The sequence below is a fragment of the Dipodomys spectabilis genome, unplaced genomic scaffold, assembly GCF_019054845.1.
Source record: "Dipodomys spectabilis isolate Male_0828 unplaced genomic scaffold, ASM1905484v1 ptg000231l, whole genome shotgun sequence".
In the NCBI taxonomy this organism is placed as follows: Eukaryota; Metazoa; Chordata; class Mammalia; order Rodentia; family Heteromyidae; genus Dipodomys; species Dipodomys spectabilis.
Window position 1 is genome coordinate 6,403,829 of NW_024870908.1, and position 17,611 is coordinate 6,421,439.

Here is a 17,611-nt window from a genome sequence, read left to right on the forward strand (position 1 = left end):
AACTTTACTAATGGTTTTTCTGTTTTGTGTGCCTGTCCTTTTTTTTCTTCTACCTCCAGTTTTTCTTCCCCCCGCCCCGCTTTGTGAATTTGTGAGCGCTGTCTGTTCTCTTCCGGTCTAGTGTGGGGTGATATAAACACACACCTTCTATGCCATGACTTAGGTCATCTTTGGTGATGCGGCCGGGCAGTGCCCCAGCCCTGTGTATTAGAGATTTGAAGCTCTGAGTAGTGGAAGAAGGGGGACCTTTGGTGACCTTGACCTCCTTAGTGATGACTAACTGGCCTCAGACCAGTATAGAGACCACAGGCAAATCCTCAAGTAGCCTCCTGGTGCTGGCTGCCGGTGCTGTCCTTACGCTTAGATGTCGCGGGCCCCAGCCAGGCCCATCCTCCTCTTCCTCCGCTATCAGCATGGCTGGTGGCTGTACTGCACTTGTCTTTTTTACTCTTTTGGACTTGAATTGCCCTCCTTGCTCCTGCACATTTGGGTGGGGGTGCGGTTCATACTCCCCTCTACCTTATTCCCTCTCTTCTCTCGCCTTGCTGAATTGCAGTTTCTTCATTGATTGACACGAACGTGTGCTTACCCATAGAAGAGGGTAGGACTGAGGGCTAGGGGCAGGATGGGCCCTAAACCCAACAGCTGTACCCAGGAATGAATTCTGCAAGCTGCCCTCCTCCCGCTCCCCCCCCCCCCCACTACACCCTTGATGTTGAAAAAAGGAGCTGGGAGTGACAGCTGCAGAGCTTCCTGAGCTGGGGGCCCAAGTCCAAGGCTCCCCAGGGTGTCGCCTGTCTTGGTGGACATTCTCAACGTTAGATTAAGCAGCTAAGAGGAAAGGGATCTTTGAACATCAGAAACTGACCAAGATTAAATGGGACAGGCCTTTTGCTGAGGGCTCCCGGGGACTATGGAAAGTGCAACAGATCCCAAACCCAGACCCCGAGATATCAGGGTCTGATCTGGTCTTCCCAGACCCTTGAGAGATGATGGGCTTGGGGATGGATCTAGCAAGCCAGCTGCCAGAGGGAGCACACTGCAGGAACCCTGACAGCTAGTACCCAGCGCAAGGGGCCTGAGGCCCTCACATGGCCTCCCTACCCTGCCCCCACCAGTCTCCTCTCCTCATACTTCGTGTTAGTTCTGCGAGCTACACACTCATGGTCTGTGTGCTTAGCAAGTCTGTAGATTAGAGTTTAATGATGTGGTAGTAGATGCCTATACCCTTATAACTTGGGAAGCTGAGGCAGGAGAATTGAAAGTTTGAGGCCAGTGTGGACATGAGACCCTGTCTTAAAGGAGAAAGCACTGAGAAGTTGAAACATCTCCGTGCTGCAATCACATGTGTGTCCCACAGCTGAGCACACGCCATGACACTAAACCCTACTACTATCAAAACAACAGCCGCAAAAACAATAACACAACAACCCCAAAACAACAACAACGAACTGCTACTTGAAAGACACTTATATTAATGGGAAGAGAAAACACTTGCACATCGTGTATATGATGAAAGGATTTCTTTCTGCCACGCGTAAATGACCAACAAGCAAATAAAACAAACTTACAATAGACGAACAAAGGATTCAAATGGATACCTCATCAAAAACACAGCAAAGAACTATCCTTAATATCATTAATCATTAGGAAAGCATGATTCATGTCTGTAACTCTTGCTAGTCAGGAAGCTGAGATTTGAGTATTGATGTTTGGAGCCAGTCTGAGCAGAAAAGTCCTCAAGACGCTTATCTCCAATTAATAAGCAAAAATACCAACCAGAGGTGTGGCTCAAATGATAGAGTGTCAGTTGTGAGCAAAAAAGTTCCAGCAAGTGGTTGAGGACCTAAAGTTCAAGCCCTGTTATCCCTACCTCCCCCCTAAAAAGTAGTGGGATACTACTGCACATATGTTAGAATTACTAATGGGGTTAGGAGTGGGGATCATGGGTAGAGTTCTTGACAAGCCTTGCTCCTGGCCTTGGGTACCATCCCCAGCAGCATTAAAAAAAAAAAAAAAAAAGACATGATATGAAGTTTTGGTGAGGATTGGGAATGATTGGAACTTCCATGCTCTGTTGATGAGAATATCAAATGATAGAAAAGTTGGACAGCTTCCACCATATGGCCCAACCATTTCCATTCCTGGGCATTTATTTGAGAGAATTAAAAGCTGTGTCTGTAAATTGACATGTACACAAACCATTGCAACTTTTTGTTTGTTTGTTTGTTTTTTTGGGTCCGGTCTTGGGGCCTGAACTCTGGGCCTGGGCGCTGTCCCTCAGCTCTTCAGCTCAAGGCTAGTGCTCTACCACTTGAGCCACTTCCGGCTTTTTTCTTTTTGCTTATGTGGTGCTGAGGAATCGAACCCAGGGCCTCAGGCATGCAAGGCAAGCACTCTACCACTGAGCCACCTTCCCAGCCCCCTGCAACTTTTTTTTTTTCCCCGGTCATGGGTCTTGAACTCTGGGCCTGGGTGCTGTTCCTCAGCTCTTCAGCTCAAGGCGAGCGCTCTACCACTTGAGCTACAGCGCCACTTCTGGTTTTCTATTGGTTTATTGGAGATAGGAGTCTCGAGGTCTTTCCTGCCCAGGCTGGCTTTGAACCTTGATCCTCAGATCTCAGCCTCCCGAATAGCAAGGATGACAGGTGTGAGCCACTGGCACCCGGCACCATTGCAGCTTTTTAACCCCACCTTGGAAAGAATGGATCCCATCCATCAACAGGTAACTGGATAGCAGTCAGGTGACTGGTCTGTCCATACAGTGGATGACTACCCAGCAATAAAGAGGAATGAACCATTGATAATATAAATCTCAGAATAATTACATTGAGTGAAAAAGATATAACGAAGGCCACAAACCCTATGGTTCTAGTTATAGTGAAATCTAGAAAATGCAAACCAATGTGGAGTGACAGCAAGCAATCATGAGTATCCTTGGAAGGGGTCAAGGGAGGATTTTTTTTTTCCAGTCCTGAGGCTTGAAGTCAGGGCTAGGCGCTGTCCCTGTGCTTCTTTTGCTCAAGGCTAGCACTCTACCACTTGAGCCACAGCGCCACTTCTGGCTTTTTCTGTGTATGTGGTACTTAGTAATGGAACCCAGGGCTTCATGCATGCTAGGTGAGCACTCTACCGCTGAGCCACCTTCCCAGCCTGGAGGGAGGATTTTGAAAGAACAGGAGAAACATTGGAGGTGAGGAATCTGTCTGTTTCTTTTTTTTTTTTTTTTTTTGGGTCCGGTTGTGAGGCCTGAACTCTGGGCCTGGGCGCTGTCCCTCAGCTCTTCAGCTCAAGGCTAGCGCTCTACCACTTGAGCCACAGCGCCACTTCCGGCTTTTTTCTTTTTGCTTATGTGGTGCTGAGGAATCGAACCCAGGGCCTCATGCATGCAAGGCAAGCGCTCTACCACTGAGCCACCTTCCCAGCCCATCTGTCTGTTTCTTGATTGTAAAAGACTTATGCCACATTCAACCAGTTTGTTTCCTTTAAGTAAGCATGCGATTTTTTGTGTTGCTCAGACCTCAATAAAGCGGTGCTAAATATGTGAAATGCTTGCTGTGTCGCTAATGCCTAGTTCACTTTTAGTTCTTTTTCTCCATGGCTGAGGGCTGCCTCCTGCCCTCACGGTGACAGTGCCTGCTGTCTCTTGGCTTCCTACAATGGCTTTTTGGGCCACCATGTGCCCCAAACATTGCACCAAACAGCGCCACACAGAGGCAGCTAGGCGTTCTGGAACCGCTGCTCCTCCGGAATGGATCTCTGTTGTTCCCTCTCTGGTTTATACCACGTCTTTCAGCTGCATCTCTCCCCGTCCTCTTTTTCCCTCTGCTCAGCACTCTCTCCACAGAGGCCTGGGAGGGTTAGCTCCCAGCCATTGGCCTCAAAGGTCAGATAGCACAGGTTTCCCTTAACTGGACATTTGCAAGAAAGCCCAGTGAGGCTGGGAATGGGGCTTAGTGGTAGAGTGCTTGCCTAGCATGCATGAAGCCCTGGGTTCGATTCCTCAATACTACATAAACAGTAAAAGCCAGAAGTGGTGCTGTGGCTCAAGTGGTAGGGTACTAGCCTTGAGTAAAAAAGAAGTCCAGGGGGCTAGGAAGGTGGCTCAGTGGTAGAGCACTTGCCTTGCAGGCATGAGGCCCTGGGTTCCTCAGCACCACATAAGCAAAAAGAAAAAGCCAGAAGTGGCACTGTGGCTCAAGTGGTAGAGCGCTAGCCTTGAGCTGAAGAGCTGAGGGACAGCGCTCAGGCCCAGAGTTCAAGCCCCAGGACTGGCAAAAAAAAAAAGTCCAGTGAGAGTATGAATCCAAATGTACATATGCATGTGCATATGTGTGCGTATGCATGTGTACATGTGTGTGTGTGCACACACACACACATGCACATACACAACAGGATCTGTCTGGATTTGCCCTTCAGCTTCTTTCATTTGGAGGAATGTCCGAGTCCCTGACCTGCCCCGACTTTGGGTCAAGCCTTTGTATGTATATTGTGGGAGCATTTATATTCCTAACTCCTGGACCTCAGCCCAAGAGACACCCCACTTTCTCTCCATATTCTTTTTTTTTTTTTTTGGTCGGTCGTGGGGCCTGAACTCTGGGCCTGGGCGCTGTCCCTCAGCTCTTCAGCTCAAGGCGAGCGCTCTACCACTTGAGCCACAGCGCCACTTCCCGATATTCTTGTCCTATCAGACCTGCATCTTGTGATCCCGGAGCTGCGGGGGGGCAGGGCAGAAAATGCAGCCCTGGGCCCTGCCTTGCCGTGGGATGGTGCCAGAGGCAGCCCTGGGGTCTGGGCCTCTTCCCCATCACCGCCACTCTGTTGCCCTAGTGACTGTGTGACCCTTCTCCCCCGCCCTCCACCGCCTGCTGCTGCGGCCGCCTGCACCCACCATATAAATAGAGGCGAGGAGCAGCTGGGCTCTCTTGGCAGTCACCATGAGGGCGCTGCTCCTGCTCTGCTGCTTCCTGGCCTCGCTCCTGCTCTCAACACAAGCAGGTATGCCTTCCCGCCCCCCCCACGAGTGACCCCCACTGCGTCCTCTGCTCCCATGAGATCTCACGGGTGGGGGACTGGGGCGGATGGCAAAGCTTTGTTCTTTGCTGGTGTCACTTGTCACCTCTCTTGGGCCAGGCCATGGGGAGAGTGAGGTACTGGAGATAATGGGGCCAGGATTGGGGCTCCCAAGAGGCAGATGGACCTGAGGCCTGGGCCACAGGCAGAGAGAAGAATCTGGCTGACATATGCTGGGGATGAGTACCCCCAAAAGTTAATTGTGGAGTAGCCTCTGAGATGGACAGAGTAACCCAGAGCCAGAGGTCATTTGACTCACTCTTCCATCCAGTGGGAGATTGGGGTGGAGGCTCTAGCTGGAGACTTGGGTTTGCATGACTGAGCATAAAGGGGGGCACTGGGCACGGCTGGGCCTCGCTGTGTGAGCAGCGGGCTAGCGCTGGAGTCTGTTGGGATATGGTTGAACTGCGTTGAGAGTTGGGAGATGGGCTGGGAACGGAATGAGACCCAGAGTCCAAAGAGGAATGGGCCCCATTTTGGGGGAAGAGACTGCAGGAGGGGCTGTCACCAGGGAGGGGGCTCGGCTCTGTGCTCCCTGGCTTCTCTTTGACACCTCAGCACTTTGCGTGGCAGAGGCGCTGGCTTGAGTTGCAGCACGGGGGCTATTTATAGGTTGCGGAGGGGACACCCGATCATTTAGCCACCTCTCTTGTTCCTAAGACTCCTGGACCTGGCTTCCCCTTGGGGATGCTTCAGGGAGGTGTTCCGGGATCCCCCTAGGAATCTATGATTCCCTGCTTTGTTTTCTCCACCAGCCCTTAGTCCTTGTGCCTGGGACCGTGGGGGCCCCATCTTGTGGGTCTTTGAGGTTCTTTCTCCTGAGCATGTGCTGCCGGGTCCTGCCCTTGTCTGCCCTTGGAGTTAATTTGGTCCCTGTGGGGCTGCGGTGGTGGGGTGGTGAGTATTCCAAGCGGCTGTCAGGTGGCTAAGTATGGAAACAGCCACGTAATTGGATCCTGAGGCCCAAGCCATCGCCACCCTTTCCCCAGCCCCCCTCTGCTGGGCTGAGCCCAGCTGCCACCTTGAGCTTCCACACAGCAGGGCCCCAGGAATTTTTAGCCTTTTAGGGACATCCTTTATCTTTCCTCCTGCTGAGAAAACTGGACATCTAGAACGTTCCACAGGCTGTGTTGGGACTTTTGCTGTGGGGAGAAGAGGCATGTGTGTGTGTGTGTGTGTGTGTGTGTGTGTACACGTGTGTACCTGTGTGCGTGCACACATATGCGCGTTTCCTCTGAGCTGCTTCCTTTTGGGGCCAAGTGCTGAGTGCTTGTTCCCTCTGCCTGTCCACCGCTGAGCAAGCTCGCCTTCCTCCTTGTTCCCACCCAAACTTAGGGCTACTCTGTCCAGCTGCAGGTTGTATGTATAAAGATGGCTTCCTCCTGCACCCTGAGTGGTCTCAAGTAGCTTTCCTTCACTCCCGTAATGGCATTCTTTCCTAGCGTGTGGAACCCTCTGCCAGCCTGGTCACAGGTCATGTCTTCTCTCTACGCCACTTCACTCCACCCACTCCACTCCACTTTGCTTGCCCTTGGTTGGGGAGAACAAAAGTTCTCTCCAAGCCTGCACCGTCTGCTTCTCTTCTCTTTCTTTCTCTCCACTTTGCTTCCATGTTCCCTCTGGACCAGGGGATGAGCTGTGCAGCCCATTATTACTTCTCCCTGCCAGGAGACCAGGCACCCTTTCCCTTCTGGTCTCTAGTCCTGGGACCAGTGCCACCGGCCAGCGTGGCACTGTTACCAGACGTGTCAGTATCCCAGGCCTGGTGCCCTCAGTCCTCTGTGATTACCTGGGTTCCTCTCCATGGTCTGAGGAGCTGGCATGGTGACAGGGCTGCTCAAGGACAGGGAAAGAGTCCTGGAGACGATTCCATCAGTCTGATTTTCCAGGAAGAACTGGGAAATGAAAGCACCCATTCTTGTCAGTGACAGATGTACTCCCATCGGCGCCATTCTCTCCCCAGATGTTTTCAATCCTCTGACTCCCTAGAGTCTGGGGGTGAGAAGGTAGCATGCTGAGAAAGCATTCTTTGGGGTTAAACCATGGAGTGACTGCTAAAGGCTGGCTTGGCTTTGCTTCCCATTGTCCCTCCTATTGCTTGATGTAGAGAGATTGGGGACCTGGGAATTCTGTATTCATTCATTTTTCATCTTCTCCATATCCAGCCCAGCCCTGGTCTGCAGACTTGCCAATCTGCTCTGCTACCGTGCTGTCATCTTCATGGTGGAGGCTTGGTGCATACTGGAAGTGCCCAGCTAAGGCACAAGTGACTGTCAGGAAGCTCTTCACACACACCCCCCCCCCCCAGTGTATCCAGAAGAAGGGCTCCTCCCCGCCTCCCACTGCCGCCTTCCACCCTGGGAGGTGCAGAGGGAAGGAAATGAGCTCACAGGTCTCTGCCCAGGAAAGAGTAGAGCCCAGAAGCATTTCCAGCTGCTTAAGCTGTGTCCCGCACTTGTAGCTTGCCACACTGGCTTGGTGGCCTAGGGAGCCATAATTTGGGAAATGCTGGTTTTGTCCCACCTCAAGTTGTTACTAGGAAGGTCAAAGAGCTGCTCCATGGCAGGCCAGACAGAGATTTCTCTCCTTTATCTGCCAGTCTGCTCTGTGCAGGCCTTAGGTATACAGTTACTCAAGGACACCAAGCCCTTCATTCAAACACCCTGCCCACTTTCATTAGTTCTTGAATTTGCTGGTTTTCACAGGGGTGGTACTAAGGAATTTGGGTAGGCATTCTGTCCTTGGCATGCTTGTAGTTCAGTAGAGAGGAAGAAGCATCTTCCTTCTGTACTATACCTGTGCCAGAAAGATACGCATCAGTGTCATAGATGAGGGTCAGGAAATTGAGGAGCCACAGCAAACAGGGAGGCTGTCTTGAGCTGAGTAGATAAGGAAGTGTTTTAGGATGAGGAACACTGCGCAGGGTCTCAAGGAAAGCAGGATTGTCAATGGAAGATGACGGGAAGGGAGCAAATTCCACATAAAGGGAACAATCAGAGAATGGGGCTTGGAAGAACCTTTCTTCTCTCTTGGCTGAGGGTGGGCATGTGGGAGTGGGGGCATTGGGAAGTCCATTCTGGACTCAAGGTTGGCGTGAGGGGTCCTGAGCGATAGTCTGGGGAGCGGCCTTTATTCTCTGGGCAGGGGGTGATCGTGGAGGGATTTAGGAAAACTGCATCTGGTGATGTTGGAGGAAGAAGAATGAGGGGGATCAGATTAGCCAGCCACGTCAGGAATGTAAGTAGGAGGATGTCGACTCTGGTGAGCCAGGGAAGTGGGGAAATGGGGTAATTTCATCGGAGAGCTGGGGTCAGATCAACCGGACTTCTCAACCTGGAGAGCCCGGAGAACGGAGCCCTAATGGGTTTCCTTTAGGTCATTGGAGGAACAGTCTTGCCAGAAAAAGACAAACTAACAAAAAAACAACTCACTGGGAGTATGAGGGAGAGCACATTCTAAAAGTGCAGCGTTTTTTGTTGTTGTTGCTCGTTGGTCGTGGGGCTTGAACTCTGGGCTTGGGTGTCCTCCCTGCGCTCTTCAGCTCAAGGTGAGTGCTCTACCATTTGAGCCACAGCGCCACTTCCTGCTTTCTAGTGGTTTATTGGAGATAAGAGTCTCATGGACTTTCCTGCCAGGGCTGGCTTTGAACCATGATCCTCAGATCTCAGCCTCCTGAGTAGCTAGGATGATAGGCGTGAGCCACCAGCGCCCAGCTCTAAAAGTGCAGTTTGAGTCATTAGGCATGTCAGTGCCCATGGACATCTGGATGGGAAGCTCACAGTGGTTCGAATGGTAGCGTTGGTTGGGCATGGTGGTACATGCCTGCCATTCCAACACTTAGGAGGCCGAGACAGGAGGATCACAAGCTTGAGGCCAGCCTGGGCTATATTCAAGACCATGTGTTAGAAAGAAAAAAAGTAGGATGGAACCTAGGAGAATCTAGAAATGGGATAATTTACATTCATTTTTGTAAAGATGAGAAAGGCTGGTATTGAGGAAGCCATTGCGGAGAGAGAGGAGGAGAAAGAGAGAAGGAGAAAAGAGGAGAGGGAGGAGAAGAGAATAGTGGGCTTGAAGAGTAGGAAGGAGATAATAAATGAGCTTCAGAAAGATGAAGGGGACCCAAGGAGAGATGGTGGCCTGGAGCCAGGGAAGGGGTGTCTTTTGGAGGGGGTGGTCAGTGGGGTTCAGTATCGCAGAGAGGCAGATTTTGCCAACCCGGAAGTCACTGATGGGCTGTGAGAGAATCTGGTGAGCACACAGCTCACAGTTTTAGATGCAGACACCCAAATGGAATTGTCCAGAGTCAGAGGCCAGTAACACATGTGTGGTGGAAGGGTTTACAAAAGTGGAGACATAGGGCTGGGAAGGTGGTGTAGTGGTAGAGCGCTTGCTAGCATGCATGTAGCCCCGGGTTTCAGTCCTCAGTACCACATACACAGAAAAGACCAGAATCAGTGCTGTGGCTCAAGTGGTAGAGTGCTGGCCTTGAGCCGAAGAGGCTCGGGGAGGCCCCCAGAGGCCCTGAGTGCAAGCCCCAAGACTGGCAAAAAAAAAAAAAAAAGGACAATTTTTTTTTTTTTTTTTTTTTTGGTCGGTCGTGGGGCTTGAACTCTGGGCCTGGGCGCTGTCCCTCAGCTCTTCAGCTCAAGGCGAGCGCTCTACCACTTGAGCTACAGCGCCACTTCCGGTTTTCTGGTGGTTTATTGGAGATAGGAGTCTCATGGTCTCTCCTGCCCGGGCTGGCTTTGAACCGCGATCCTCAGATCTCAGCCTCCTGAGTAGCTAGGATTACAGGGTGAGCCACCAGCGCCCGGCTAATTTTTTTTTTTTTTTAATTCAAGCCTAAAGAAGGCTAAGCCTGTTTATGGGCCAGTGGGGAAGGATTCTGGGCAGGAGAAAAGACTGGCAAGGGGAGAGGGGAGAGAGATGGAATATGGCAAAGTCTGGGGTGCTCTGAGAGGGCAGAAGAGGTCTAAAGAAGGTCTGACAGGGCACATCACATGGCTCTGCTTAGCTCTGAGGAGACCGCAGGTGGACACCAAGGGTTAGAGCCAGGCCCGGTGACTCCATGGCAGCCAGTTTTCTCTATGGGGGAATTGCTGTAGAGGGCATGGAAGGTCACAGCGGGGAGGAAGCAATCTAATATTGTAAGAGCTCTGTGGGGTATTAAGGGAGCCTGGTTGCCGGAGTTCATGGTGTGGAAGCCAAGCCTAGATCCTGGTCTCCACTGCTGGGGAAGAACTAGGTGGCAGCTGAAAGTAGAGGCTGGAGAAGTCATGAGGCAGTGTTTTCATTTCAGTGAATGTTGGTGAGCCTGCCAACTCCAGCCACAGTGCCCTGAGCTTACCCCGATCTACCTAAGGTCTACATTCAGAAAATACCTATTGAGTTTACTGCGGGAGAAGCCCATGTTTTGCCCTCATTAGAATTAGTTGGTTTTATTCTTCTGGAACTGGGGTGTGAACTCAGGACAACTTTATTACTTGAGCTGTTCCTCCAGCCCTAGGAGGAGATTTAGTTTTTCTGATCATTAATTGGAGATAAGAGTATTATAGGCTTTTTTGCTCTGGCTGGCTTTGAACCATGGTCCTCAGATCTCAGCCTCCTGAGTAGCTAGCATGACAGGCTTGAGTCACTGGTGCCCAGCTTAGTTTAGCTTTTCTATAAGTGGATGTTGACATAGGAGGCATATGGCTCAAGTTACCTGGGTGATGATCTTGTTCTCATTCTTCCCTGTGGCTCAGGCCTCCCTGTAGTGTTTTCCTATTTGTGAGGCTTTTAACCTTAATAAGAGGGACCCCTTGATACCGAGGGGCACAGATGAGGCGAATGAGTGACGGGCGTGCTTGTGTTCTTGCATCTTCTCTGGGAGTCCAGGCTCCTTGGAAACCCTGGCCCTGCCTACACCTGCCTTCTGAGGTGGGCGTCAGAACCGGAGCTGTCTTCCAACTGCACCCACCCTGTGCGGTGCTCGCTTTCCCATCCTGATGCTGACATCGGCTCTGTCTTTTGCTCCCACTGCCGTGATCCACAGTGAGGCTAGGCTGTCCTCACCCCAGTGGAGGGCAAGGGCTCAGCAGCTTGGGCAGTCTTCATCTAGAAGGCCAGAGCTCCAGGGATGTATCTCTAAGATGGAATTTCCCATTGCTTTGGTGAGCAGGTTCTCACTGAGCCCTTTGATCACAACATGAAGGCAATAGATAGTGCATTGGTTCTGAGTGCAAAGGGGCTGAGTTGTAGGGTGTGGCTTCCTTCTTCCTGATGCTGAGTGGGTGAGTGAGTGAATAAGTGAATGAATGAATGAACTGGAACTGCGGCAAGCCCAGCTGTGGAGCTGACAAACTGCGTATCCACTGTGCCCCTCCCAGTGTGCTGTGTTCAGCAGATGAAAGCAGTGGACTTGGATAATTGAGGGAACGGGATGAGTCAGATGTAGCTGCTTCTGGAAAGGATCTCCTTCCTATCCGCTTTGTCCTGTGGCGTTTCTCCAGCATCAGGAAGTCTTATCCCAGTTGGTGTAGGCCTCCTCCCTCCCCAGTCCCAAGCGGCTTTACTCAGTCAGGGTGCCCACATGCCCCTTCACCCCGGGGACACACCCACCACTCATCAGTCATTTGAATGGCTACCCAGAGAAGCCTTTCCAGGGCAGCTCCGTTGTGAGGTGGGGGAGGCTTAGAGGTGGAGAATCAGAATTAAAGTGCTAGAATGAAATCAGAAGTAAACTCAGTCATACGGTAAATTTAATTAATGGTCAAGCTGTCGCTCATTAGGTAATAGGCAGGATTATGTCAAAATTTAATCGGAATTAAGGTGCTTAAATGACTGGGAATAACAGCCATTTATACTTCCTGGTTTGGGTCCTTTTTTTTTTGTTGTTCGTGGGGCTTGAACTCTGGGCCTGGGTACTGTCCCTCAGCTCTTCAGCTCAAGGCTAGTGCTCTACCACTTGAGCCACAGCGCCACTTCCGGCTTTTTTCTTTTTGCTTATGCGGTGCTGAGGAATCAAACCCAGAGCCTCATGAATGCAAGGTAAGCGCTCTACCACTGAGCCACCTTCCCAGCCCCTGATTAGGGTCCTTTTACTGCAGTCCTCTCCCAGCTGCACGGAGAGGAGGCCTCCTTGAGTTGCCCCAAGGCTGGACTCTGAGGGCACCTGAGCCCTCCATGCCCGTGTCTGTGTGCACCAGCCCAGAAGCCTGGGGTCTTACTCACTTTTCCTTGGCTGGCCTCAACCTCTCCATCCTTCCTGTGCCTCCAGGCATCTGGGATTATAGCTGGTTCCAGGAACCTGCGTTTCCTGAGATGGGGTGATGGGGACGATGGGAAAGCAGGGTGGCCATTGCTATATGCGGTTCTGGAGAGCTCTGGGTGGGCTATTAGCCCAGCTGGGGTGGGCTCACAAGCTCACTGCCAGCGTGTTAGATAATAAGAAGGGACTTTTCTCCGTGAGTCCTCTGTAGCGTTGAGAGCTCTTGTCTCTATCCTCAGTTCGAAGTATGTGGGACAGCAAGTGACCGTGGGCTGTGGGCCAGTCCTCAGTGCTGGAAAATGAGGTGAGGTCTTTCTTTGGGAGCCTACCCTTCAGTCAGGAAAAGCAGGGTAGACTCAGGTGAGAGCGAGGAATTAGAATGTGATCAGAAAGAAATGGAGGGTGTAGCTGGGCGCCGGTGGCTCATGCCTGTCATCCTAGCTACTCAGGAGGCTGAGGTCTGAGGATCACGGATCAAAGCCAGCCTGGGCAAAGAAAGTCTGTGAGACTCTGATCTCCAGTGAACTACCAGAAAACCGGAAGTGGCGCTGTGGTTCAAATGGTAGAGCATTTGCGTTGTTCTGAAGAGCTGAGGGGCAGCGTCCAGCCCAGAGTTCAAGCCCCACAACCAACAAGAAAAAAGCAGAGTGTGATGCTGAGAGTGTGGGTGCTGTGGGAGCTGGAGCAGGCAGGAGTGGGGCATTGGACATGAGAGGTGGGCGAGGTGAGGCCCAGCTCTCAGATCCTTGTCAGCCCTGCAAGTTCCCGGCAGGAATGGGTTGTGTCTCTGCCTCCCGGGAGCTGACCTTCTATTTGGAGAGATGACTTGCACTGACAAAAAATGTAACTAACACCCCCTGCAGCCTAAGCTCGGTTGGAGTTCAGAGGATAGCTGGGAAGGTCGGGCTCCGTGGAGGGCCGGAGCGTCAGCGGCTCCTGCAGTAAGGGGTGATCACTGGACAGCCAACTCTGAGAGGACAGAGCACCGTGCTTGTGCGCTCCCTCTCGTGGTAGGAAAGGTGGTCTCTCCCCTTGTTTGTGGGGTTGCCGTATCTGTGGGTCGATCTGTGATCAGCCAGGGTCTGAAAATATGAAATGGAAAATTTGAGAAGTAGTTCATAAGTTTAACATTTCTGTGATAAGCTGTTACAATTGTTTTATATGTATATAAATTACGTATTATATATGCTATAATTGTTATATATAACTATATATATAAAACTATATATAGCCGGGCGCTGGTGGCTCACGCCTGTAATCCTAGCTACTCAGGAGGCTGAGATCTGAGGATCGCGGTTCAAAGCCAGCCCGGGCAGGAGACACCGTGAGACTCCTATCTCCAATAAACCGCCAGAAAATTGGAAGTGGCGCTGTAGCTCAAGTGGTAGAGCGCTCGCCTTGAGCTGAAGAGCTGAGGGACAGCGCCCAGGCCCAGAGTTCAAGCCCCACGACTGACAAAAAACAACAACAACAACAAAAAAAAAACTATATATATACATATATATATATGTGTATATATATATATAGTAAGTCATGGGGGTTGAACTTTGGGCTTGGGCCCTGTCCCTCAGCTCTTCAACTCAAGGTAAGCACTCTAGCCACAGCGCCACTTCCGGTTTTCTGGTGGTTCATTGGAGATCAGATTCTCACAGATTTTCCTGCCTGGGCTGGCTTTGAACGGCGATCCTCAGATCTCAACCTCCTGAGTAGCTAGGATTATAGGGTAAGCCACTGATGCCTGGCTGTTTTATATTATTATTATTTTGTCCATCTCTTACTGTGCCTAACTTATAAATTAAAACTCTATTATAGGCATGTATGAGCAGGGAAAAAAATACAGTATCTGTCGCCTTATCTGTGGTTTCAAGCTTCCACGGGGGGGGCTTAGAATGGATTTCCTTCAAATAAGGAGCGCTGTGGTACAGGATTCACAAACACTTAGAATGGTGGTTGCCTGACTGGAGGGCATGTAACAATGTCTAATGAATGAGCAGATGATTTGTGTAGGCAGAGACATGGGAAGATGGTACTGAGAGCCAGGTGTGGGGGAGTCCAGAGCACCGCTCTGGCAGGGGAGGGATGAGAACAGCTTTGGCTAGAATGTTGAGGCTCATGTTCAGGGGAGATAAGGCCACCCCGATGGGTTGGGGCCTTGAACGCCGATCCAAGTGGCTGTCTCCCTAGTTGTTCCCTTTCTGGCTCACTCTTCCCTCTTCCCCCGCCTCCTAGATATTTTTGGATCCTTCTAGAGCAGGGACTGACTGCACTCTGAGCTCAAACAGGTGCAAGCAAAGCCTAGCCTGGAGTTCTGTGTTCGCAGGAAGTGGGTAGAGCTGGGAGCTCAGCCCAGAACCAAGCCAGAGGAGAGCCCTGGGGTTTGGGAGCCCCCTCCTTTCCTCCCTCCTTCCCCTAACAGGTCACTGCCAAAACTGCAGCCCCTGATCCTCTTCCAAGAGGCCATGAGGTTAGGCTGCTCAGTTGTCTCATGGAATTTTCCCTAGATGGCAATAGGTAAAGGCTTGGCAAAGCCATGCACATTTCCTTTGTGATGGCTTTACCTCCCTACATGCCTGCATCTGCCACGAGACGCTAGCCAGTTTGTTGGTGACTCACTTTTCCCTCCTACCTTTATTCCAAGTGTTAGGGGGAAGATGACTGTTACCTACCCAAGAAGACTGAGAGACCAGAAGTGCTCTCTGGAACCTGGGAGAGGGTCTAGAAAAGTTCAGAAAGGATCTAGCACTTACCCTGGCCAGGTAGAGATTAATGGAGCAAGCCTGGGGACAAATGGTGATGGAATTAGAAGTCCCGCAGTGGTTCCCCTTCTCCCCCCCCCACCCCCCCACCCCCCTCCGCCTCCTGTCTTCATTTCCTTTTTGAATTGATGGCGCTTCAAGGTGCAATAAGCCACCAAGACCCTTTATGGTCTCTGTGCCTGGTTCTCCTGTCTGTAAAGTGGGGATATTAATACTTGCCTACTTACAGAATGGGGCTGTCATGTGACTAAAATAGGAAAATGGCTATCAGATGCTTAAAATATTCTCTGGAGGTACTTTTTAAGTTTAAAAGGACTATGAAGAGCCGGGCACCAGTGGCTCACATCTGTAATCCTAGCTACTCAGGAGGCTGAGATCTGAGGATTGCGGTTCAGAGCCAGCCTGGGCAGGAAAGTCTGTGAGACTCTTATGTCCAATAAACCACTAGAAAACTGGAAGTGGCGCTGTGGCTCAAGTGGTAGAGCGCTCACCTTGAGCTAAAGAGCTCAGGAGCAGTGCCCACGCCCAGAGTTCAAGTCCCATGACCAACAACAAAAAAAGGATTATGACACAGTGGTGGGTTCTTACATTGAACATATGCTACCGCTGCCCTCCGCTTCCAGAAATATTCCAGAAATGTTCCAGACATGAACAATCAAGATCCTTCTTAGTACTGTTAATATCCTTGGGATTCTCTGTCCTCAAAGAGCTTACAAACCAGGAGAGGGGGCAGTCTATGCACAGGAGAGGAACAGAGAGCCATATAAGGCCAGTAGAATCAGGGGCTAAAAATAAGTAGTCTGAGAGCTCATAGATGGGGAACAATTGTCAGAGAGGTGTTGTGGTGGTGATGGGGGTGTCCCTCAAGCTAGCTTCAGAGTTTGTGGGTGCCAAAACGATAGGAGCAGGTTCTAGGGCCTCAGGACTGGTAAAAATATAGTGGGCTGAGTGTGATAGTGTTGTCAGCAGGAGCTCATAGGGCCAGACTTAGGTATTGGTTCCTGTGTTATTTTCCTGTGGTTGCCATAACAAATGATCCCAAACTCGATGGCTTCAAACAACAGATCAGAAGTCCAAAGTCCAAAACATACATATTGGCAGGGCCACGCTTGCCTTGAAGGCTCCGCGGGGAGGTCCTTCCCTTCCTCGTCCAGCCTTTGGCAGCTGCCAGCCATCCCTGACATTCCATCTGTGCATCGGTGTCCTCTCCTCGGCATATAAGGACATGGATGACATTGGAGTTAGGGTCCGCTCTAATCCAGCATGACCTCTTCACTAATTATATCTGCAAAGAACCATTTCCAAATAAAGTCACATTCTCAAGTTCCTGTTGGGCATGAGTGTGAGAGGACACCATTCAACCCACTGCAGTTCCCTAGCCCTGGAGTCCAGGCTGCCTACTGTTTGTACCTCTGAACATGTAGTTTTTGATTCTTTTTCCTGGGCCATGGTCTTCTGCTGGCTCATCCCTGCTCTCGCAAGCTCCCTTGATGGCCCCAGAGGCTAATTTGGAGCTCTGCTGACACACCCAGGGAGAAAGTGTTGAATGAATGTATGGACAACTGGCTAGGGCAGAAAATTCCAGAAGCAGCTGCACAACTTTCCGTGGTCCTGGCAAGGAGGGTAGCTACCCTGGTGTGCCTCAGCTGCTGAGAAGTTAGAGGGAGGGAGGGAGGGAGGGCTGATGTTAAGAGCACGGACTGAGAAGCTGAAAACCCAGGCCTGGCTGGCTTTCTACGTGAGCTCCCAGGTCTTGGCGTGTTCGGTGAGAGCCAGATAGGAGATGTGCAGACGATGGGAGCCCCTCCCAGTCTTCTGTAGAAATTGCTTGGGACAGACTTCTGAGGAAGAGGTTCCCGTCTGCCCACAGCAGATATCTCCTACTGGAAGGGCAGAGTACATGGGTCACCTCACTGTGGAGAGCAGGGGTCCCCTGAGTCTAGGATGTCCAGGCGGCTCTAGACTCTGGTCACAGTGAGACATCCTGGCTTCTTTCTTTGCTTGCTTGCTTGCTTGCTTTTTTGAGGGGTGGAGTTGAGTAGGGGAAGGACAGAGAATCTTCAGAGCTTGGTTTCTACTTCTTCCCAGCTCAGAAATGTTCACTGGTGATCCCAGAGATCTGGCTCAAGGAATCTAGTCTTCCTCCTGAGCCTGAAGGTATTTTCCTCTATCTGGATCTCCCACCCTGCTGACTACAGTCACTGGTCCCTTTACACACCTGCGGTGGCTTCTCTGTAGTATCTCATCCAAGTGAGCAACTACTCAGTGTCTGTTGGGTCCCCATCTCCACTGAAGTCAGACACTAATGTTTTTGAGAGAATGAGCTTTGGCTAGCAACTCAGTATTTTGGCCATTACATGACAATGAGCTAGGAAAGCAGCTCTTCCTAGGGTCCTTTAACCACTTGAGAAGGAGGCCTGCAGAGGTTAAATGAACTGTCCTGAGGGCACACAGCTTAATTACCACTTCACTGGCTGTGAATCTTTTTTTTTGGTCCTGGGGCTTGAACTCTGGGCCTGGGCGCTGTCCC

General features: G+C 51.0%; 1 protein-coding gene across 2 annotated transcripts in view; it reads left to right on the forward strand.

Moving 5' to 3' along the window:
• The window catches only part of Srl (sarcalumenin), a 47,815-nt gene that overhangs the window by 2,664 nt on the left and 27,540 nt on the right, over positions 1-17,611 (forward strand). The window contains exon 1 of one of the 2 annotated variants that reach the window (XM_042698467.1): positions 4,927-4,998. The exons of the other annotated variant lie outside the window; for it this stretch is intronic. Within the exon in view, the coding sequence (XP_042554401.1) occupies positions 4,938-4,998 (61 nt within the window). The 5' untranslated portion in view covers positions 4,927-4,937. Of the gene's footprint in view, positions 1-4,926; positions 4,999-17,611 lie in introns of those variants that run through there. 2 annotated transcript variants of the gene reach the window in all.